At 39.5% G+C, this 25,608-nt stretch overlaps 1 protein-coding gene across 23 annotated transcripts in view; it reads right to left on the reverse strand.

Moving 5' to 3' along the window:
• RGS6 (regulator of G protein signaling 6) overlaps positions 1-25,608 on the reverse strand; it is a 611,989-nt gene that overhangs the window by 175,556 nt on the left and 410,825 nt on the right. For all 23 annotated transcript variants that reach the window (XR_015134069.1, XM_086319934.1, XM_086319935.1 and 20 more), the window contains one exon: positions 19,456-19,555. Coding sequence is in view for 22 of the 23 variants with exons in the window: in XM_086319934.1 (XP_086176060.1) it covers positions 19,456-19,555 (100 nt within the window). In the remaining variant the exon portion in view is untranslated. The remainder of the gene's footprint in view (positions 1-19,455; positions 19,556-25,608) is intronic.

The raw sequence follows: 25,608 nt of genomic DNA on the forward strand, positions 1-25,608 counted from the left end.
TAATAATAACCAAGGCTGAAATGATTATTCCTGTCACCTCCCTTTCTGAAGCTCTTTAACCCTAGTTCAACCAAAAATGCAATTGCCTTTCAGGGGTCTCTGAAGTGACTGTCTCCCTACTCAATTTTATTTCTTAAGACCCACATGCATAGGCTCTAAAAAGCCAGGTCCTGGACTACCTGGGATTGATAGATGTCCCCTAAAAGGCTAATCCTCTTCTAGCTGACTTTTCTGGATTCTCACTATCTAGATTATAGCCTTGAAAGATTTATCTTACTTTCTTATCGGTTCAGTGTTCTGAACAAAGCGTGTCCTTCTGACATCTAGTTAGCTGTGTGACCAGCAACAGAAGTCCCCAATTCCTTTTATCACTAAACATTATATCTGGTTTACTGCACAGTCTGAACTCACTGAGGGACAAACATGAAATGATTTTCAGTTCAGTTCAGTTGCTCAGTCGTGTCCGACTCTTTGCAACCCCATGGACTGCAGCATGCAGATCCTTCCTTGAAATGATTTCACTTTTCTCTAATCACTGCCCTCAAACATGTAAAGGCAGATCTCCTTTGCCACATTGATTCTGGGAAAAATTGAGGGCAGGAGGAGAAGGGGACGACAGAGGATGAGATGGTTGGATGGCATCATTGACTCAAGGAACGTGAGCCTGAGCAAACTCTGGGAGATGGTAAAGGATAGGGAAGCGTCGCATGCTGCTATCCATGGGGTCGCAAAGAGTTGGACGTGATTGAGCGACTGAACAACAACAATGACATCTTGGGTAGACCCTTTAGCTTTCTGGTCACTTGTGTTTAAAATTTAATCCCAATTTAAATCTTATTTCTTTTCCTTCTACCAGTACTTTTGAGAGGGACTTGTAATTGGGTGAGCACTGATATTTCCTCTTTCTCCCTCTTTTTCAGTCTTCATGGAGATCCTTCCTTGAGACTCCAAGGGTCACAGGGATCCTGAGGACCATGATCCATATCTTTCTCCTTGGATAGCATACCACACATGGTCCCTATTTTCCTGTTGGTGTGAGCTGCCCCATCCAGCCTCTTAGCTTCAGGAAGCAGACACTGCCCCATCCAGCCTCTTAGCTTCAAGAAGCAGACATCACTCTTAGTTTATATATATCCACAAAGTCAAAGAGATACTTGCCAAGCTTCCCATGAATTTTTCCATATTTTTCTTCCTGGTGGCAGAAATAAGAAAGAACTTGCTCTCCTGGTGGCCCAAACGGTGAAGAATCTGCCTGTAATGTGGGAGACCTGGGTTCAAACCCTGGGTTGGGAAGATCCTCAGGAGGAGGGCATGGCAATTCACTTCAGTATTCTGCAGAAGCCCATGGACAGTGGAGCCTGGTGGGCTACAGTCCACGGGGTTGCAAAGAGTTGGAACGACTGAAGTGACTTACCATGCATGCATGGGTTCAAGAGTTCAGTAAGAACCTAGTTAGACGGAGGATCCAACGTGCCACTTCTTGTGGCAGTCCTAATCATCACCAGTGATTCTCTTGGAGCCCGCTTCACTTGGTTTAGAGGGGGAAATACCTGGATATAGGAAGTGTTGTTTAGAAAAACCTACAACAGCGACTCTGAAGAGGGCGCTCTTTGGACTTCCCAGCCCACTCTCCATCCCAGCAGTTTGCTTATATACATCAGGATAAAGGTGGGAGGGAGTGTTTCAGACACTAGAGATAGTCAACAAGGGCTAGCTATGATACGCTCTACAAATATCGCTATCATTAATTCTCGTGAAAATAATACCCTAAGGGCATATTATCTAAACAATATCCAGGGTAGAACTGGATTCTGTAGAAGTTCCTGAGCCAATGATGTGGTTCTTGGACCTAGAAAATGATGTCTTAGAACCCAAAATTAGGCTAAGTGTCATAATCCAAGTTTTATATTAAAACAATTTCAATTTTCCTCTGGCAGCAACTGTGGGTAGAATTAGGCTTTATCTGTGTAGACCATGCCTTATTAATGTCAATGTGTTTAAGGGGAAAAAAAGCCTTTGTGGATGATACAATAACAACATCTAAATTCGGCTTAAAATTTTAAAATATATAACATGTACCATAATTACTTTAATATGCCAGTAAAATGTTTTATGCTTCCATAAATTAAAGTTCTATCTGCTACCATTGTAGAATAGAATGACAAAATAAACTGCAAAAAGGAGTTTGGCTGAAAGTTAATGGTCTAAATGTTCACAATCTTTACATAGACTTCCTGCCAGCAATATGATTTTGCTAGGGTCTACCTACCAGCAACACATTCAGCCAACTTAGAGTAAAGAGTTCTGTGCTATAGCAGTTGATTCATGAAATCAATAATTGCTGCTAACCTACCACCCCTTGTTATAAGCACAGTGCCCATGATAGTTTCTGATACTTTCTTTTAAAAAGACTCAGTGACTCCGGATTAATCCAAAATAAATCTGGACTTCATTCTCTCTTTAAATTTTATTCCACTTTGAACCAGACTTTTTAATAGAAGTGTTAAAAAAGAAATGTTAGAGTCCAAATTAGAGGATCAGGTGGTGTATTTTCACTTTTAATAAATGAGCTGTCTTTTCCTTTTTCATTCCACTTACCATTTCTTCTTGAAGGAAAAAAATCAAACAAGGAAAAATATGAAAAGATGAATTAATGTGACATTTAGAGTAAGATTTTAATGGCACCAAGGCCAAGAATATCAGAGTTATGCCTTTTACTTTCTCAATGATAACTTGACAGGATTTCAGGATGTTCGCTGAAGTGAACTTCAGAAGAAGAAGTGAAAATGCACACTCTGAAGGAAAATGTGTTTCAGAAGAGTTATATTTGTTAAGGGAAATACAGCATAGTCAATATTTAATTAAGCATTGTCTTTTTTCAGAGTTGGCCCCTTGGAGGCTACATCCTTATTTCAAGCAGTACTGGCTGTGCTACAAATATTTTTGGAAATCCTCTTCAGAAATAAACTTATGCACCAGTTTCTAAGGACAACAAGGAAACCAGCTTCATTTATTCAATCATTCCTTATTTAAAGCAAAATTGGCATTCTTCCCTAGCAACTGGCCTTACCCAGACCTTCCTTGCTTCCCTGCTGGCTCAGACAGTAAAGAATCTGACTGCAGTGTCAGAGACCTGGGTTGGATGCCTGGGTTGGGAAGATCCCCTGGATGAGAAGCCATCCAGTATTCTTGCCTGGAAAATTTCTGTGGACAGAGGAGCCTGGCAGGCTACAGTTCATGGGGTCGCAAAGACTCAGACACAACTGAATAACTAAGCACAACAGACTTTACTCACCAAACTGAACTCAAACTACCTTTTAATGAAGAAAAAGAAAAGAAAATTTAATTTTAATCATGAAATATTACATACAATATATACTATTTAAATTCTTTAGAGAAAATACTCATGTTACTGTGACAGAGGTTAAAGAAATTTCCCCGACACTCCAGGAGTTCCTTGCCTGTCTTACCTCAATCACAATACCTCCCTGTAGGTAAACAGTAGTCATTTTCATCCTTTTTCTATCATTTTTATCACCTGTTATATATTCCTCAATGCTATCATTCCATAGTTGGGTTTTTGCATGTTACATAAATGAAATCATAAAGTATATATCCTTCTGCATTTGCCTTCTTTACTCAATGTCTTGTTTATTAGATCCATCTAAAGCAAGGGTAAGCAAACTGTGGCCTTGTCATCTATTTTTGAAAACACAGTTTCATAGGAATATAGCCATGCCCACTTGTTGACATGACTTCTCTGGTAGCTCAGGTGGTAATGAATCTGCCTGCAATGCAGGAGACCCGGGTTTGATCTCTGAGTCAGGAAGATTCCCTGGAAAAGGGAATGGCAATCTACTCCAGTATTTTTGCCTGGAGAATTCCATGGAGATGGGAGCCTGGTGGGCTACAGTCCATGGGGTTGCAAAGAGTTGGACACAACTGAGCGATTAACACAGACACACTCATTGACATGTTATCTGTGGCTTTTTTTTGCAGAGCTCAATAACCACAACAGAGACTTTGTGGCTCACAAAGTCTATATTATTTGCTAACACAGCCTTTAGAGAAAAAGTTTGCCAATTTCTGACTTTCATATATGACTTGATGCAATTTGCTGATATTTTGTTTCAAAATTTTGCATGTATTTTCGTGAAATGCATTGTATTGCACTTTTCTTTTTTGAATGCCATGGTCTCTTTTTGGTATCATGATAATCTTAGCTTCATCAAATGAGTTGGGAAGTACTCTCACCTTCTCAATGTAGAGTGGATATTACTTCTTCCTTTAAATCTTTACATGGGAAACCAAATGGGACCCTAGTTTTGTTTGTGGGGAAAATTTTAACTATAAATTCAATTCCTTTAAACAGGTAGTTCTATTTAATTTTAAAATTCTTCATAAGTCAGTTTTGGTAATTTGTGTTTCAAGGGAATTTTACGTTTCATATATGCTGTTAAATTTGTTGGTATAAGGATATTTTTGCTTTGTATAGAATTTTAGATTGACAGTTATTTGCTATCAGCTTATTATCTTTCAGCTTCCACTGTTTCTCAAGAAAATTAAATGTCAGTCTAATTATTGCCTTTTTGAAGTTAGATCTGTCCTTTCTTTTCTTGCTGTCTTTACAAATTTTATCTTTATCTTTGGCTTTCTATAATTTTTCTATGATGTACAAGTGTGAATTTTTTTTTTTTCTGCTTGAAGATTGTTTGGCTTCCTGATTTTGTGAGCTGGTGTCTTCTATTAATTTTGAAAAGATTCTTAATTTCTCTTCAAATATTGGTTCTGACTCATTCTCTCTTCTACATATATGACTCCATTAAACATTTAAATTTCTCATACTTCTATGCCTTTTATCCTCTATTCTCAATTGCTCATCCTATTCATTTTGTCTTAATTCTGATTATTTCTGAATTACCTTCCAGTATAGCAATTCTTTTTTCAGCCACATTTAGTATGCCATTAAAACCATGCACCAGAGTTCTTAATCTTGGTTATTACAATTTTCTGACTCTAGAATTTCTATTAAAATGTGTTATGATTATTTTTTAGTGGTTTTGTAGTTCTCTGCTGAAAATTTCCTCTTTTGCTTTCTATCTATGTGATAAACAGAGTAAAGACAGTTATTTTAAAGTTATTTTACAGTTGGTAATTTCACTATCTGGAGCTCTTTTGTTTCAATCATCTATTGTTTCTACTAGTTCTCATTCCTGTTAACTTATCCCCTTATGTGCCTGTTATCTCAGACTGTGTACTAACTTTATATTTGGAAAGTCATTGGTGGAAATAATTTGAGGACTAGAATAAAGTTAACTTCTTCTAGAAAGTATTTGTATCTGCTGCATCCAAGTGCCCATGGGTACTAATGATCTGGAATCACTTTTCACCAAAATCAAGAATTTAGATTTTTCTGGCCTATCCTGATTACTGGAAGTTGGTCTTCAGCCTGTATGAAGATTGAATATTTTCATTTTACTTTTCAGTCTTTCAGAGGCTTGTCTGAAAGTATGGTGAATTTCTCAGGGTCTTCATGTTCAGTGGTCTTCAGATTCCAGTTTTAGTTACTCTCATCCCATGATGTTATCAAAGGTACTCCTCAGCTTTGCAGTTACCTGTTTGGCTTGTCCAATGTCCCGAGTATAAAAACCGTTCCTAAAGCCAGGATTCCATCTATGGATGTTCATATTATTGTAAACCTTGGTCCGATAATTCTTCACTCTTACTAGGTCTCCAGTAGTATCAACTTGATTCCTCCCCACCCCCAACTTTTCTGGTTGCTCTCAGCTAGATGGTTGGTTTGCACAGAATGTTCCTATGCAAAACTTTAGTTCCCAAAGCAGAGTATATGTAGGGGTGTGTGTGTGTGTGTGTGTGTGTGTGTGTGTGTGTGTATACATACATATATGGATTTATGACTGTGCTTCTCCTGAAGATATTTTAACAAACTCTAGAAGCTTTAAAAGTTCTTGTCAGAGAGAAATTCTGGAAATAATCAAATCAATGACAGTATTCTTGAAATAAATATGCAACTTTTCAGGGAAACTATTTGAAGGGAATAACATCTATATATGTATAAATTTTGATATGCTAATTAAAAATAAGTTATATTTATATACTACTAATTGGTTAATTTAAATCATCACAAATATAAGAATAATAGGGTTATTTACAATATCCAAAAAGTATACTATATTAGGACCTCAATAAATAAAATTTGTTATAGCATCATTAATAATTTAAATGTTTATGTGACCATAAAGTCACTCAAGAAATTTGTGGACTATGAAGTGAGAAATATACAGACCAACAAAATAAAAATCATGTATATACCTAGCATTACAATCTGAAAATTACTGTATAGTAAAAATTCACAAGGAAAGCTATGTAGATATACTTTTAATTGAATTCATTCCTCTGTTTCTTGATTGTGAGAGAGAAGTAGAATTGGGACTAATGGGTTGAAGCTGGCTGTGGATAAGTTTCAATTGGCTACAAAAAAGAAGTTTCTAAAAGTCAAAGTTATCCAAAGTGGGAATGAGGCATGATAACATTCATCATTGGAGGTTATTAAAGCTGAAGCTGGAGAGCACTTGGCAGGAATGTGGCGATTGTACTAATTCCCAAATTCAAACAGGCTGCATCAGATAATCTGGGTAGATGCTGAAAGCAAAGATTTCTGAGCCCAGGAACATAGGGATGTTCTTAGATGTGTATCCTTGATAAGCTACCTAAGAGATTCTTGTTCACAGGGAATGCATCAGACACTTATAAGGAACTGTTCCAATTCAAGAGTCTATAATTTTCCCCATAAGGTAATGGAACCAGCACTGTAACGGTAACAAGGAATCCAGATTCTGTCTTGGTTTGGACCCTGACAAGCTGTGTGATTTCTGAGCACATGACATCATGTCTCTGAGACTCAATTTTCCTGTCTGCAAAATTAAGTGCTACTTATCTTATGGCACTTACAAGGTAGGAATTTGCTTTTCTGATGATGCCCTGGAAGAAACTAATCTTCAAAGTCCCTGGAAAATTCCTTATGACATTCAGATGACGGAGAATTATCCTGGAATGACTGTCTAAGACAGCTGGGCAAGGCCGTGCAAGCTGGCTGGTTTCCTGGAGTTGGCAGGCATTTGGCCCAGGATATGTCTGTCACACGCAGGGCAGGTGGGGAGTAGAGAGGGCTGGCAGGCTGGAAGCTGGAAACTCAGAAACCTCCCCATCTTGGCTCCAACCACAATCTCTGAAACCTAGTTAATGTTCAGGAAGGAGGGCCCAAGAAGACTGATCTACTGTCCTGAAAAGTGCCCTTTCTGTGGGCACCTTGCCTGGAAATACCAAGCCTCTGGAAGGTGAGATGGGTTGGCAACTTTGTTTCTTATGAATGAGGCTTCCCTTTCAAAAGCCAATAAGCCTTGGCTTTTAATCTAATATTGGATTCTCTTAATTCCCTATTTTTCTTTCTCTAATTTTCCAGCTATGTTCTCTGAAAATTTGCTAAGCCTCCCCCCTTAGAGCTCTTAATTTTTCACTTTTGAGAAAGAAATTCTATTCTAATGGCTCTTATGTTTGATCTTCTATAAATATACTTATTCCTTACCTTGGTGTATTTACTCCCTGGGATGGCCTTCCTAACTCCAAGACATCTGGTCCCCAGGTGAACCAATGGGCATCCCTTTACTGTCTCCATTTTACCAAGATCTGTGAATTCACCTGTAAGTTCCTGAGAGGTGAAGGAGATGTCTTGATGTTAGCAGGGAAATTTTAAATCAAAATCATAGGGGATGGGGGTGGGTTAGCAATTATCTCAGGCTAAATAAGACTGGCACATAGCTTACAAATGAAGATACAAATGTTAGTACCCAGTCATGTCCCTGGAAGGGATTTCCAGGTGGCTCAGTGGTAAAGAATCCACCTGCCAATGCAGGAGACTCAGGAGACCAGATGATCTCTGGTCAGGAAGATCCCCTGGAGAAGGAAATAGCAATGCACTCCAGTATTCTTGCCTAGGAAACCCCATGGCCAGAGGAGCCTGGCGGGCTATAGTCTGTGAGGCTGCAAAGAGTCAGACACGACTTAGTGACTCAACAACAATATGTCTCTGAAAAACCTCTGCCACTTAGGCTCTGATGACTCCCAAACCCATATGTCTTACAGAAAATGTTCTGCAGAACTTCAGTCCCTCACTTTCAGCTGTCTCCTGGACAATGCCACCTAAATACCCTGGATGGGTCCTCTAGGAATTCACCAGATAAACCTAATTTGTAGGGTAAAAGATCAAGAAATGCCTACCGTCTCTTGTGTAACTGACTCCAATTGATTGGTACCAACACATTAGGAAAATTGTAAATAAATGGACCACAAAGTCTGCTTCAAAAGGGAGTCATCTGAAAAAAGAAATCTACTGAGCTCTGATTTTTTTGTGTCATTGAGTTCCATGGATCCCTTTGATGGCTATCTGTGAATTCTAGAAAACTGTCTTTATTTTGATGCTCTGCTCTTCTTACAACTATATCTTTCCCTTACCTCTATCCTCATTCTTCCCTAATTCTATTTTTCAAAGTCCATATCCCTCTTTTATTTCAATGTTGTTTTTTCTTTTTTGCAAATATATTCTTGTTCTGGGACCTTCTTCTTATATGTCAATGCCTTCAGTTTGGAGTTTCTCACCCAGACTCACTCATTTGATCCACTACAGATGTATATATCTGCATATTTCTGTGTATCATGTTTATTTATTGGTGTAGATAATAGTTGCTTCTTTTTTTTTTTTAACTTTTTGGATGATTTGGACAAGCTGGTGAAGTTTTCAACTCAGTATAGCTGGACAGCACCAAGATGGGTCTTCCAACAGGGCTACTTCCTGCTGACGAGTACTTTTCTCATCGTTGATTTCCACCAGGCTGCTGAGAAAGTGGTGATCGGTCGTTTCCTAGAGCTCGTGTTAGTGATGGTATCCTGGATGCACTGGGACACACCTGCTCCTCAGTAGCACAGTCTTTGGGAGGAAACTTGCCCTTCTCAGCTTTCACCAGAGGCCCTTTGTCATCATGTTATTTGTCTCTTCTCTCCTACTGAAATCACTATTTTCCCAACGGGTTGGTCGCACGTAGGTGTGGACAGTTTGTTGTCTAGCAGTGGAAGAGAGAAACACTATGCTCGTTAAACCAGTTTCATCATTCTTTTCCGTTGTTACTGTCATTTTAGTTTTTCTTATTTTCTAATTTTTACTGAGGTATAGTTGATTTACAAAGTTGTTCATTTCTGTTGTGTAGCAAAGTGATTTGGTTATAGGAATACATATACATACATCTATTCTTAATCTTTACCTTCCAATCTTTAGTAAGGAAAGGGATTCCCATTACAGAAGAGATAAGGCTACTCCCAGCTGTTGCCTCCTGGAGGTGATAAAACTCCAGAAATGTTTGAAAGGGTGATTGCTGGTTTGTGATGGGAGACTGCTTACTTCACAAAGGGTTAAAAGGCTGGGGGAGTCTGCTGAGCAGGAGAAAAAGGTGATGACTGTTCTGTAGATAAAGCCTCCATTGGCATAGTAATAGAGTGGCCATATATTTGTGGATTTCTACTTGGGTTTGGTATCCAAAAGTCTCAGCAATGTAGATTTTCTCTGTATGTGGCTCTCCACTCTATACAAGCAATGTTCGGAGAGTGAAGAGGAATAATGATTTCCTGAAATACCATCCCAGCGTTTTCTCTAGAGGTGGTTGGTAGGGGTGAAGAGCTTGGAGCTGCTGTGCTGGTACTAGCTCAGGCTGTGGGTCTGAACATAACACTCTTGGGATTGACTGCAACTGTGGCTCCATCAAAAGAATTGTAATGGAAATCTTCATTGGTGTAGGCTGAAGTTCTTGGGTACTGGTTGGAGTTGTCGAATGAATTTCCTGTATTCTAACTGGTAATTATTTATTGTGCCATGACAGGTCCTGGCTGAATGATATGTTTGATACTTTGGACAGGTCGAGTATGAGATTTACCTCCTATCCTGGGGTTTGACTGGCCACCTCAACCCCAGCCTGGGCTGTGCTGGCTGTAAGGGACCTGATCTTACTTGACAGTAGACACTAAGTTAGTGTCTGGTTAAGTGGTGGTGATTCATCAGAAGGTGAGTATGTTAGTAAAATACATTCTAACTCGATAGAATGGTCTACTGACGCTACTAGTGTGAGTCTTCTGAGGACTCCATCATTTAAACAGAGCCGTTTCTTAACTTTCTCCATTGACTAGTGATGGTTTAGGTTGTCTCAGCATTGTTAGTTATGGTTCATCTATAAGCTTTTCAGATTCCTGAATTTTGTGGTCATTATCTCCTACGTTTGAAAGCAACTCTCCATGGATCTCTGCCATAGTGTTGCATCTAGACAGTGAAGCATTATTTCCTCTTTTTTTTTTTTTTTTACTGGACTATCTTCTCAACGCTGTTTAATCCAAGGATGATGTTTACTTTCCATGTTCGATCATTATACTAATGGCCTCCAACTTTGGGATTACATCTTTAAAAAAATTCCTTTATCATGATTTTTGTGTCATTTCAGAAGAGAAAAGATGTATGTATTCAATCCATCATGTTAACTTGGATTCAATTTTAAATGGATTTTATGCCCCACATCTAGTCACCAAGTCCTATGGATCTTATATTCAACCTTTTCCTCAGATGTCTTAAATCTTACATTCTTTCACAGTGGGCCCTCAAAGCACAGGTCCTGCCACTAACTAGCTGTGTGATCTTGGAAAAGTAATGTCTGCCTTTGAATTTGCAGTTCTTCGATTATAAGATGGAGATACCAATTATTCTCTTATAGGATTTCTGTGAAGATTAAATCAGGTGTGGCTCTAAAGTTGATTTTTCTAAAGTTGTTTCAGCAGAGCTGTGGTGGTGGTTCCTTAGTTTTTGCTTAGACCCCTCTTCTAAAGATCCCCTAAGTAGTCTCAGATTTCCTATCTCTTCCTGCTCCATCTTTCATACACTTCTAATATATAACTATGATTTATCCTCCTATTTTAAAACCTCTGATGGCAGTCCATTATCTTTAGGATAAAATCCACAAGTCAAGGTTTCTTTGTAACCTGTTATTAAGGTTAAATCTAATATCCTTTTAATTCCTGTGGCTGTCCTTCCTGTGCATTCCTCTCCTCAAACATACATGTGAATTGAAAGTCGCTCAGTCGTATCCGACTCTTTGCGACCCCACGGACTGTAGTCTACCACACTCTTCCGTCCATGGGATTTTCCAGGCAAGGGTACTGGAGTGGGTTGCCATTTCCTTCTCCAGAGGATCTTCCTGACCCAGGGATTGAACATACATAACTGAATCTTAAACTCCGAACACATAAACAAGCTCATCCCTGCTGAGACCTGGCATACTTTTCCTGTATTTGAACCTATGAAAATTTTATTTCCTCCACTTGAAATGACCTTCCCCAGGTCATTTTTTTCCTCTTGAGTAACACTTAGTTCTAAAATTATTTCCTGTGGTAGGTCATTAGGATAATGGCCTCCAATGAATCATGTCTCCCTATGTCAGTGTGACATTGCTACTCCTACAACAGCAGATGGAATTGATTTCTCCATCCTCTTCAATCTAGGCTGGTCTTGTGACTTGCTTCAAAGAATAGACAGTGGTGAACTTGACCTTGTATGAGTTCTGGAGCCTGGGTCTGAAGCCTTTCTGTTTTCATCCTCTCTCTCTTGAAACTCTGGACATCATCAGGCTGTGAAGCAGCCCAGTGTAGCATACCATGGGATACAAGGCAATGTGGCGATGAACAGAAGCCTCAGAAAAGAGAAGGCATTGCTGCCAAGCAAGTGAGTTGAGACCATCATAGACCCTCTAGCCTCAAATGAACCAGTGGATGACTAGGACCACATGGGAAAGACCAGCAGAAGAACTGCCTGGATTGCTAATCACAGAATCATAATTGTGAAAGATGAAAAATCTTTATGGTTTGTGGTAGCTGGTTATACAGCAATAGATAACTGATATACATCCTCAGTGTGAAAGTGCTGCACTTTATATGCCAGCAAATTTGGAAAACTCAACAGTGGCCACAGGACTGGAAAAGGTCAGTTTTCATTCAAATCCCAAAGAAAGGCAATGCTCAAACTACCGCACAATTGCACTCATCTCACAAGCCAGTAGGAGAAGGCAAGGGCACCCCACTCCAGTACTCTTGCCTGGAAAATCCCATGGACGGAGGAGCCTGGTGGGCTGCAGTCCATGGGGTCGCTAAGAGTCGGACATGACTGAGTGACTTCACTTTCACTTTTCACTTTCATGCTTTGGAGAAAGAAATGGCAACCCACTCCAGTGTTCTTGCCTGGAGAATCCCAGGGATGCGGAGCCTGGTGGGCTGCCGTCTCTGGGGTCGCACAGAGTCGGACACGACTGAAGCGACTTAGCAGCAGCAGCAGCAGCACAAGCTAGAAAAGTTATGCTTAAAATTCTCCAAGCCAGGCTTCAGCAATACGTGAACCGTGAACTTCCAGATGTTCAAGCTGGTTTTTGAAAAGGCAAAGGAACTAGAGATCAAATTGCCAACGTCCACTGGATCATGGAAAAAGCAAGAGAGTTCCAGAAAAACATCTATTTCTGCTTTATTGACTATGCCAAAGCCTTTGACTGTGTGGATCACAATAAACTGGAAAATTCTGAAAGAGATGGGAATACCAGACCACCTGACCGGCCTCTTGAGAAATCTGTATGCAGGTCAGGAAGCAACAGTTAGAACTGGACATGGAACAACAGACTGGTTCCAAATAGGAAAAGGAGTACATCAAGGCTGTATATTGTAACCCTGCTTATTTAACTTCTATGCAGAGTACATCATGAGAAACGCTGGGCTGGAGGAAGCACAAGCTGGAATCAAGATTGCCGGGAGAAATATCAATAACCTCAGATATGCAGATGACACCACCCTTATGGCAGAAAGTGAAGAGGAACTAAAAAGCCTCTTGATGAAGGTGAAAGAGGAGAGTGAAAAAGTTGGCTTAGAGCTCAACATTCAGAAAACTAAGATCATGGCATCTGGTCCCATCACATCATGGCAAATAGATAGGGAAACAGTGGAAACAGTGTCAGATTTTATTTTTCTGGGCTCCAAAATCACTGCAGATGGTGATAGTAGCCATGAAATTAAAAGACGCTTACTCCTTGGAAGGAAAGTTATGACCAACCTAGACAGCATAGTAAAAAGCAGAGACATTACTTTGCCAACAAAGGTCCGTCTAGTTAAGGCTATGGTTTTTCCAGTGGTCATGTATCGATGTGAGAGTTGGACTATAAAGAAAGCTGAGCGCTGAAGAATTGATGCTTTTGAACTGGTATTGGAGAAGACTCTTGAGAGTCCCTTGGACTGCAAGGAGATCCAACCAGTCCATTCTGAAGGAGATCAGTCCTGAGTGTTCACTGGAAGGACTGATGTTGAAGCTGAAACTCCAATACTTTGGCCACTTGATGTGAAGAGCTGACTCATTGGAAAAGACCCTATGCTGGGAAAGATTGAGGGCAGGAGGAGAAGGGGACAACGGAGGATGAGATGGTTCGACGGCATCACCGACTCGATGGACACGGGTTTGGGTGAACTCTGGGAGTTGGTGATGGACAGGGAGGCCTGGCGTGCTGCGATTCATGGGGTCGCAAAGAGTCGGACACGACTGAGCGACTGAACTGAAGTGAACTGATACATCCTTAGGGAAATGTCCTAGATATACTCAAGGAAAACTCATGATTCTCTCCTCTGGGCTTTGTGGGTAATCTTCTATAATAGCACATAGCTCATATAACTATTGGTCTACCTGTATCTGTTTCTCTCACTAGATTAAAAATTTTCAAAAGCAGAGATGAAGTTTTTATTCACCATTACATCTCCCATGCCCACCCTAGTGCATGGTACAGAGGAACCATGTGCATTTATTGCCCAGGTCACAGACTCACCATTTCCTGAAATGCTTTCATCTGCTCTCTGGAACATATGCTCAAAAACATGGTAAGATTTTTTTTTATATCCTTAGCCTTTTCAGTTAATATTTCCTATATCTTGCTCTTACCCAATAGCCCTGCTTCCCTGTAGCCCTCTTAGGTGGTGGCTATCTTCCCTGCCCCATGCCTGTTATTCTATAGGGTTTGAAGATAGGTAAACAATCTCTGTTTCTCATGGTTTCATTCAGTCTTCAATCCCTCCCTCTTCTCAAAAGAACACTTAGCTTTTACTCTCTTGACATTGGATTAAATCACCTGTAGCCCTTGCTGTGACAGTCACATACTGATTCGTGGGTCCTTGTGTCTCATTCTATATAAAGACTTACAAGTACCCTCTCTAACACTCCTCAGAAGTGATTTCAATATCTGGAGAGCTCACTCTTCCAAAATCACGACCTCCTAGTTCCTTGACTCCCACCCTATCTCAGTCACTTATTCCCATGGTCATACCTTCCATCTTGTCATCACCAATTGACTGCAACCTCTACAACCTCAGTTTCAGATATTCTACTATCCAATCACCATCTCTTATATTTCTGGCTCTCTTTCTCACACTTCCAGCTCCAAAACTCCTTTGCCATTGGAACCTAGAAATTTATTGTAATCATTACTCTTCACTGTTCTTTACCATCTTATTCTCACTTTCCCCCTTACTCAGTTAAAATTTAATGGTCAATCATTTTAGTTATTCTCTTGCCTCTCTTTGATTTATCACACTCTGATGCTTGCTATAGTCTTTTAAGGACTTCTAATGAAGTCTAATTTTCTACTTGATACATGCTCAAACTCAAGGGAGTTGAATGTGGCTGGAGAAAGATTTGCCTCTCTTTAAATTCACAAATATTAATAACAATCAAGAGGGTCCCTAATGCTACCTAGGAGTCAAAACTCTGTTTCCCTCGTCCAATCCCTTTACTCCCCTAAATGACTATTTCATAACTTCTAATCTCTCCCCAATCCTCTAACATCTCTACCTTTTTTGCTTCCATTATTACTAAGAACATTTAAACAATTATTTGTACCCTTGTGTATTTGCTATGCCTCCCCTCCTCTTCCTATGAATACCCTGTATATGTTTTTGGCTAAAGCTACCCACGTACTGGTGCATCACATTCAATCCCTTACCTTCTTGTGGAAATCACTCCTTGAATTTTCCCTCTTTCCCCTGCACTATTTTTCCTCTTTATTGAATCATTCCCATCATCATACAAACATACTGTGACTTTCATATTAATTTAAAAACCTACATATCCTAATCTCATTTCCCTATTTAGATATTACTTGCACTTTTCCCTGTTATGAAAAACTCCTACAAAGGTTAAAAAACTCGATTCACTCTCTTCCCATTCTGACTTGAACTCCCTCCAATAAGACTTTTTGCTCTCAATGCTTCATAGAACATGAACCTACCAAGGTCAGCAGTGGAGCCAATGCTACTAAATTCAGTGGTTGATTCTCAGTTTTTATTTGAGTATCAGCTACATTTCATATAGTAGATCAAATCTACTCTTGCTGGAAATACTTGCTAGAAAATTTGGCTTCAAAGAAAACGTATTTTCCTAATATTCCTCACCTCCAACTGTGCTTTCTCCGTTTATTTTGATTTCTTCTTTTCTGCATGACTAGATTCTGTATACTAGTGTATACCAAGTTTCGGGACTCAGACTATGTTTTCTATCTGTGCTCACTCCCTTGGTGAGCTCATTAATCCCATGGCTTTAAATACCATCCATATGCCAATGACTTATGTCTCAGCTCAGTCTCTCCCTTAAAAAGCTACATCCACAAACCCAAGTGCCTACTTGTTATTTCCAGTTGAATGTATAATAGGTCCCCAAAATTTAGTATGTCTAAAAATGAAGTTTTTGCAAAATCAGACATGCAGATCAATGGAACAAGTTAGAAAGTCCAGAAATAAACATACAATTAATCTCAAAGGAGGCAAAAAATATACAATGAAGAAAAGACAGTCTCTTTAATGTGTGATGCTGGGGAAACTAGACATCTACATATAAAAGAATGAAATTAGAACATTCTCTAACATCATAAACTCAAAATGGATTAAAGACCTAAAGGTAAGATCAAATACTATAGAAACTCCTAGAGGAAAACATAGGCAGGGCAGTCTTTGACATAAATCACCACAATATCTTTTTGGATCTGTCTTCTAAAGTAATGGGAATAAAAATGAAAATAAACAAATGGGACCTAATTAAACTTAAAAGTTTTTGCACAGCAAAGGAAACCATAACACAACTAAAAAACAACTTACAGAATGGGAGAAAATATTTGCCAATGGTGCGACCAACAAGGGATTAATTTTCAAAATATACAATCAGCTCAATATTAAAAAAAATCCAATCAACAATCAAACTCCTCAGAGTAAGCAGAAAGAAACAGAGTGATCCTACTGAAATATAAGTCAGAGCATGTCACTCATGCTCAAAGTCCTCCAGGCGTCCTAGGACCTAGAGGCTACAAGATTTGGCTCACTATTATCACTCTGACTTCATCTCTATTATCCTTTCTTCCCTTCGCTGTACTGCATTTTTCCTTTTCGGCTGTGCCATGCAGCTTACGGAATCTTAGCTCCCTGACCAGAAGCTGAACCCATGCCCCCTGCAGTGGAAGCCTGGAATCCTAATCAGCGGATCACCAGGGACATTTCATTCTTCACTCTGCTGTAGCTCCCTCTTCTTAGTTCCTCAAGACTCCAGGAACATACTAACTTTGGAGTTTTAGCTCTGGCTTTTGGGAATGCTTTTTCCCACAACATCCACATAATTCAACCCCTCATCTCCTTCCATCTTTACTCAAATGTAACCTACTCAGGAAGTCCTTGCTTGGCCACTGGTTCCAGATTTTTAACACTCCTATCCCCCTCTTCATACTTAATTTTTGTCCTTGGTCTTTCTCACTACTGAAATTCTAAAAACTTTCCTTATTATTTTGCTGTCTCCTCCACTAGAATATAAATTCCATGAGAGCAGAAATTTTCATCTATTCAATTTACTTCTAAATTCCCAGTGCCAATAATGCTTAGAAAATAGTAAATACTCAGTAAATATTTGTTGAATGAATGAGAACACATATTGAAAGAAGAACCAGATGGAACATCATCTACAAATAAAAATAAAACAATTGAAATATCTAAAAACTAGATTAAGGGTAAAATTATTTTTCAAAGGACAACAGAATGTCAACAAAAGAGATGTACACCACGGTTCATCTCATGAAACTAGCTTACTTCACTCTGTATAATAGGCTCCAGTTTCATCCACCTCATTAGAACTGATTCAAATGTGTTCTTTTTGATGGCTGAGTAATACTCCATTGTGTATATGTACCACAGCTTTCTTATCCATTCATCTGCTGATGGACATCTAGGTTGCTTCCACGTCCTGGCTATTATAAACAGTGCTGCGATGAACATTGGGGTACACATGTCTCTTTAAATTATGGTTTCCTCAGTGTGTATGCCCAGCAGTGGGATTGCTGGGTCATAAGGCAGTTCTATTTCTAGTTTTTAAGGAATCACCACACTGCTCCATAGTGGCTGTACTAGTTTGCATTCCCACCAACAGCGTAAGAGGGTTCCCTTTTCTCCACACCCTCTCCAGCATTTATTGCTTGTAGACTTTTGAAACTAGCATAACTTTGGTAACAAAACCAGCAAGGAGGGTAAGTAAGAAAAACAACAGACCAATCTTGCCCACGAAAATAGATAGACATCCTAAACAAGAGTTTATCAAGTAAAATCCAGAAAAGTATGAAAAATATATTATGGCCAATATTAGGGCATAATTCCATTTATATAAATTTCAAAATTAGAGAACACTAAGAATACAAGCATTGTTCATTATCCAAATCCACTTGGTACTTGAGTTCAGACAGTGACAGTCTAAATAATCAGTTGGCATATTTGTGGATACTTCAACTGAGTGTATTTCTTTTTTAAAGTAACGTATAGTATGAAGACTTTTCTGGTGTGCTGTTTTATGCACCTTGACCTATGATTAGATTTGTGTCATCACCACCGACCCAGTCAGAATGCAGAACTGTTCTATGGAATTCATGGAATTCCATCATACTCCCAGTCCTTCTCAACTAGTGAGCCACTCTCCATCACTATAGGTTTTGTGCTTTTTTGGTTTGTTTATATTTTAGAATGTCCTATAAGTGGAATACCATAGTATGTAATCTTTTGAGACTGACTTTTTTCCATTCAGACAAATAACTTCAAGATCCATCCAAGTTGGTGCATATCTTAGTAGCCCACTCCTTTTCATTGCTGGATTTGGATGCACCACAGTCTGTTTATTCATTCACTCACTGAAAGGCATCTGGGTTGTTTCCAGTCTGGAGATCATTAATAAAGCCGTTATGAATACTGACAAGTTTTTGTCTGAATACAAGTTTTCATTTTTCTTGGATAAGTGCCTAGGGATTGCTGGGTCATATGGTAAGCATATACTTAACTTTATAAGAAACTTTCAGAATAGCTGCATCATTTTATCTTCCCACCAACAAGAGTTCCAGTTGCTCCAAAAACTCACCACCACTTGGTATTGTCAGGATTTTTATTTAGCCATTCTTAGGTATGCAGTAGATACTTAGTCCTTTTGGTTCCCCCAGATTGGAAAGCAAACAGCCAGATTTTAATAGTTAGGGAGTTATCTAAAATTTTATTTTAATTTATTTGGTTACTTGTTTGGATAGTAAAGGATACACCCATATGTGGAAAGATTGTGAAGAAGAGCAACAATATGTTTAGTATAGAAGTAGATAGTGGTTTCTCCAATGGAAAGGGAGGTAGATGCCATCCACTATGCTCCCCAGGGTCTCTAAGATACCTATTATGCATTATTTATGAAGCGCCATGGTGGTATAGGTGGTACATGTGACAGTTCTATTCTTGAAACTATACCCATGTGTTTGATAGATTTTACAATTAACAATTTTTAAAGAGATATTTGAGCACACAAAACACACAAACCCCAAAGTAATGCAGAAAAACTTACAACCACTTCTTTTGGAAGTTCAAGTACAATCAATTAGAACACTTAAAGGCATTTCGTAGAAGAATATAAGACTTTCTTGAAGCTTATTTAAATATAAAATAATTTCTTTAATACTATATGTTTGTACACATCCCATAGGGCAAATGGCTAGCTTATTAATGAGCTTATTTCTTTCCAGAAGCCTCAACCATAGGCTGGTCAGACCATTCTTTTTCAATATTATTACTTACTGATGATATTAATGACTTGACAAAGAGTAGCTTCTTCCTAGAAACCAGGACGAGAACTTGACTTTATGTAAGAAGCACACTGAACATATTATGCTTGTCATTCACAAATTATTAGGCGCCTCCCAGGTCACAGTCAAGGCTACACAACACTTCAGCAATCTTTTCTTGTTGCCATCAATACCTTGTAAGGAGAACATTTACCTGTGACAACACTGGGGATTTTGGAGAGAAAGCTCTTCACTGTTCTGACGGGCACACCCCCTGTCTTGTCATCTTGCATCTTTGTAATGATGTCTTCAATCTGAAAGAGATTAAAGAAAGGAAGTGTTATTGCATCTCACAAAGTAATAGCAAATGGTACTTTTATAAACAGCCAAAATGTGGGAACATGGACGCCAACAAGAGATACCAGGAAAGGCCTCTGCTGTGTCAATAAACATAGCAGCAGGATCTGCTTTGGGTCTTGTGCTGGGGATGCAGAGGCCGGGGGGTTATATATAAAGAGCAAAAAGCATGATCTGTAAGAACAAGGCCGTGCCCCCAGTTCAGTAAGGTAGGGAGAAAAAAAATTCTTGATGGGATCCAACGTGTAATTCAGTATGTATGTGATGAAGTTCCTCCTCTTTCCCAGACTGGATTTATATATAATTTGAATCACATGAAATTGCCATATTCAACCTAAAGAAAAGGAAATTTCCTCTAATATATTAACACACAGCTGTTTGGAAGTATAGGCAGGGCCGCCTTTGGGACCAGAGAAGAATCCAGCCAGAGTGGCACAGGAGAAAAAGTATCCAAATCAAGACATGGAAAGTGCTGATCTGGAGAAGTTGGAGGACAAGTCTCACGGTTGTGAGTGGTGGTGTGAAGGGGGTTGCCTCGAGCCAAGAACAGGATCCTCTCCTTTTGGACTAGGGAAGACCACGCTATCAGGAGAAAGGCCATGGTGGGCTATGGCCTGGAGCCAGGTGAAATTGTATTGATGAAACCAGATACTGTGTACATATACTGAAAAAAGAACAGAGAGAGGAGATGGACGACCAAGATTACAGGTGTCTAACTTGGAAAACCAATCTGTAGCTGAGAATTTACAAGGCATGTAATTCCCTGGGCTGAAATCTTCAGAATAGGATGGAGAGCAACCTGTAACAAGGACATAGATCTTTTTGTTTGTCCAGTGGTAGGGGAGGGCAACTGGAAAAGAAGAGAAGATAGTGTTTAGCTTTATCACTTATTTTGTTCTAAGCAACAGAATGTAGTTGAAACACCAGGATGGATTCTCTGAGTACTTCCATATAAGTCACATAATTTTAAGTCTAGGAATTTAAAGCTGTAGTTTAGCTAGTCTAATGTACTAGCATAGCAATTCGTGGGTGAGTTTCTCAAGGTCACATGACTAACAACTTATTTGCAAGAAACAGATAACTTGATAGAGACAAAGTTAGGATAAGACATAATGTAATAATAACATACAATAGCCAAAATATATTTAGACTTTATTATGTAGTACTCTTCTAAGTACTAGACACATATTATCCTATTTCATTCCCCTGAGTACTCCACAACTTCAATTCCACTATTATCCTCATTCTTAGATAAAGAAATTGAGATTTGGTGAGATGTATCAATCTGGCTAGACTAGGCTAAGTTGTGGTAACAAATAACTCTCAAAATCACAATGGTTTAATATAACCAATTTTTTCTCTCTAGTGCTACAAGTTATTAGAGGTCAAAAGGGGGACTGTGCTCATTGCAGTTTCTTTGGGACCCAGGCTGATGGAGCAGCCATCATCTTGAATGTTGCTGGTCATTGTGTTAGAGGGACAAGAGAGAATTCTGAAGATTCTTGCATGAGTTATTACATGCTATAGCCCAGACGTTAATATAATAATGTCACAGCTCTTTGGACAAAATGAGTCACCACCCAACCACAAAGGAGACAGTCTTTTGGGTGCCAGGAAGGGAGGGGAGCTGACCACCTGTGAGCAGCATCAGTGACCACCTTAGAGGTTAAACCACCTTCCCAAGGTCACACAGCTACCCGGTGGTAGCCCTGAACTTGAATCCAGCTGCACACCCCAGAGATCAGGCTTCTGACCCCTGGGATGCTCCGTCACCCATTAAGAGTCTCAGAAAACAATCCAAACAAGGAGACCATTCTCCCCTGGATATTCCTTGATTTCCCTGAGAAGGACTGACAGTGAGAAAGAACTTAAGCTCCTGGTCCCTTAGGCAGTGGTTGAATATATAACACCAGGAAAAAGGGTCCTTCTCTGAAGACCTGTATTCTGTATCAGGAGGATTTTCATCCATAGTCTTATTCATAGTCTCAGCTAGGGCCCCACCTTCTGTCCTATAAATTCAACCCAGTGATTCGAAGTAGTTTGAGTATTTACTACTTATTGATAGTCCATGAGAGTTATTCCTAGAAAAGTGATTGTATTTTCAAAATAATCTATGCTTTTGGCTTAGTGTGCTATGTGAAACCAGAAGTATCAGTTACATCATTGCTTTTATGGCTTGAAAATTACTCGGAATTAGAGGAAAGACAATATTTCAATTCAATTAGACCTCTGACTTGACACTAATTGGTAAAAGTTCCATTTTAGTGATATGGACTGGATTTAAAGACTGGCAGAGGTCATCTCCATGATTCTTTTTTCTTCTGCTCTGTTTAGTGGCTTTATCACACCATTGAATCTTAAAAGGACTTATTTACTAAAGAAGAAGATCCATCTTCTTATGGTGGCCCACCATGTACCAAGGGTTAGATCACTCATCAGAGATGACAGGACAATCACCTTAAGTGACCAGAAAGGGGATAATGTTCCAGTAATAGTTTATAACATCGGAGGTGTAGAATAATGTTTCATTGGTCCCTAGTTCCTAATTCCTTCACAGTATTAATGTAAACCCAGATCCTTACCCTGGCTTCATGATGGGCTAAAAGTCTGCTTCTTTACTTTGGGGCTTAGCCATGTGACTTGCATGGCTAATATAATGTTACTGACTGTGATATGAGCAGAGACTTTCAAAATACCTGGATGGTGATGCTCACCCTCCTCCCTTACCCTCCTGCATCAGATGGTTGTTGTTCCAAGGAAGGTGAGAGACGTCCAGAGCAGAAGGGATGCAACACATAGCTAGATCAGTCAAAGATCGTGTAAGACAGTGGTCCAACTTCCCTGTGGTTAAAAGTCAGCTGAGCTGTAGACTTGTTAGTGAAAAATACATGCTTATTGTGTGCCACTGAGTTTTGAGTGATTTACTATGCAGGAAAGTTGTGGCTATTGCTGACTGATACGTAGAGCTCTGGGGAAAACATGCATTTTCAAAATTGATGAAGCCATACAAATACCTGGTAACAAGAATCAATAAATTTTAGAGGTGTAGTATCCTAGAATCCAAACCTTTTAAAGAATGTAGACATTCTACCTACACTATTCATTATGTGATTAAAAATTCTTAAGGTCAATTCTACCAGCATTATGTCAGGCAAATCTGTGGTCGCTGAGTTTGATTCCATAGCATGGTTCACTGTGACATCAGCTAATAATACTGTCTTTGAATTTTTTTTTCATTGTGTACAGAGAAATGCTTAGAGTACAGACCCACCAAAAATTCAAAAGTGGGTTCCCAGGAGCTTTATATAAATTATAATGGCAAACATTTTCAGAACATCTATGTTATGATCAATCCTAGGTATTTAAAATCAACTATCAATATTCTTTGTCTTAAAATTTATTTAACAAAGATATTGAAATTAAAACTCAGAAAGGTGTTTTATCCAAGGACACATAGCTAGAAAGTGGCAAAGCCAGGATTTCTTACCCAATTCTTCTTATCTCCAATGCCCAAGTTCTTTCTATCAAATCTAAGATTCATCTTATATTCTCAACCAGTGCCTGACAACATGCTTTGTAGATAGAAAGCACTTAATACTGTTTGCATTGAAGGGAAAGTTTAGTTCAGGTCTAAGAGTGTATAGGAGAAAAAAGAAATTGATCCAGATAATCAGATTCTCAACCCTCTCAGGGTTTATTCTGGTCCAACGACTGCTGGTATCTTGTTACTCAGCATTTTCCCTCTTGGTCTCAGGGGCTTGACTGGATTTATCTTCTATTGGTAGTTCACAGCTTCCGGGTTGGGGGTGGGGAGAGGGGAGGTATACACTTTTGTTTTCTTGACTATTCAGTTCCGTCTAACTTCTGGTACCTTTTGTTCCTGAAGAAGAGCAACATCAATTCCCTGTCATCCTTTAATATGAGGTTCTGTGTCACCAGGGAGCATGCTGGACCTAAGTGACACTGAGCCAATCAATAAGCAGGTGGCCCTTATCTGACAGCCAAGCCATGCGGAGAAACCACGTGGCCAGCTCGACCAGTTCTGCCTGGATGGCTCACAGCAACCAGACACCCCTCTTCAAGGAGCTCAAAGCTCAAAGCACTGACAAGCACGTAAAACAGCAGGAAAAATGGAAGCCACTCACTGTACCATAGTGGGTTTTCTCTGAAATGAGGACTATTAGGACGACTGTAGGTGTAACTCACTGAAATAGCCATGCGGTGTTAAGAGAGGAGTGAGGAGAAGCAATCCTCTGTTTACAAACTGAAGCCACAGCAGGATGCTAGGAAGAACACTGGTCTGAGGCCCAAGAGAAATGCCAGCCTCAGTTTCACTGACTTGCTGTGTTGACCTTGGACAAGTTATTTAACCTCTCTGGACTTTAGGTCCCTCATCTCTACAGTGATAGCCCTGGTTGCTAAACTAAAATTTCTAATTCTAAAACATGCGAGACTTCTCTGACCTGACAGATACAAAGCTGTGTCTGCGAGGAAAGACTAGGAGCAGCAATCAGGCTGCTGGGTTCCCCTTCTGCCCATCTGCCCTGTGCTGACGTTCCCTGTGCTGAGCAGTGCAAGGTGAGGGAAAGGTCCCTGGGCAGGACCAGGGAGTTTTGATGTTTTGAGAAATCATTTTGGACAGATGGCATCAGAAGCCAGACAGAGACATGATCCAAAGAGGCCCTGACACTGCCCTTCATGGCCAGCTCCATCTCTACTTGGATAGATGGCATGCCTAACAGAAATGACTAACGGCCAATATTAGTTTTGTTTGTGTAAATTAATTACCCAAAACTAATTTATTTAGCTCCTCCAATTCTTCCTCAGTGGAAGATTAGAAAACTTCAAGAATAGGCCAACTATGCTGCTATTATTAAAAAAAAAAAAGTCCACCCCAACTTCAGCAAAGAAGACAGAGCATGCCTCAGGCACGAGGGTCTTTTTTATTGAAGCATTTCATCTTGACTTTGCAATCAGTTGTCTATTTCTAGCTACTAATGACTGTCACTTCAGCTCCTGCATTCATTAAAAACCCCTTCTGTTTTGGTGTCTGCGAATGAGTGAAAATGACTCTTTGGACACATCTTATCAGCCTGGAGGCAGGAATCAGAGCTGGCAAATGATAATCATATTTCTTAATCCAAAATGGGCATGCTTCACTGAGCATGCTCTGTCCCATATGTGTTCCATAAGATCAGGCCATTTCTCACTCTTACTTTTAAAAACACAGAACACTGCTGTTCTAAACTTGTAAATGTTCTCAGCTTCACCTACTGGTTTAGTGAACATTTATTGAGCATCTACAGAGTGCCAGGCCCTGATCTAGTTTCTATGGTTATAAAAAGCAGGTAAAAGACAAATCTGTTCCTCTTCATCATGGACTAATAAATTTCAGAAAGATTCAGGGATCTAGTCTGTGTTGGAGATAGCAGAGCCAAGTATGAGTTCCAAAAAAAGCTGGAAACACTAAGGAATATCACTTTCAGAAGCCCTCAGAAAGGGAACCATAAAGGCTTCCTCCCTTTTTCTCCATCCCATTCAATGGCAAGAGCAGAATTTGAGATTCCTTGTGCTACTTACGACAAGATTGCAGTGCCTCCTAATTTGTGTTCAGTTAAAGTTACTTTTGAACCTCTGTCACAGCCTAGAATGCTTTTGACAAGAAGTTTTTAAAAATCCAAATTCAGAACAGTATGGAGGTTCCCCAAAAAACTAAAAATAGAGTTACCATATGATCTTGCAATCCCATGCCGAGGCATATATTCAGAGAAAACTATAATTAAAAAAGATACATGCACTGCAATGTTCACAGCAGCACCGTTTTCAATAGCCAAGACATGGAAGCGAACTAACTGTCCCCCAATAGAAGAATGGACAGAGAAGACGCAGTGTGTACATACAGATGTATGTGGACTGTTTCTCAGCCATAAAAAGAATGAATGCAATTTGCAGAGATTATCACACTAAGTGATGTAAATCAGACAGAAAGACAACTGTCATATGGTATTGC

This window comes from Bos grunniens, chromosome 10, assembly GCF_055505025.1.
Source record: "Bos grunniens cultivar Pamir isolate PY7600 chromosome 10, Bosgru_T2T1.0, whole genome shotgun sequence".
Classification (NCBI taxonomy): domain Eukaryota; kingdom Metazoa; phylum Chordata; class Mammalia; order Artiodactyla; family Bovidae; genus Bos; species Bos grunniens.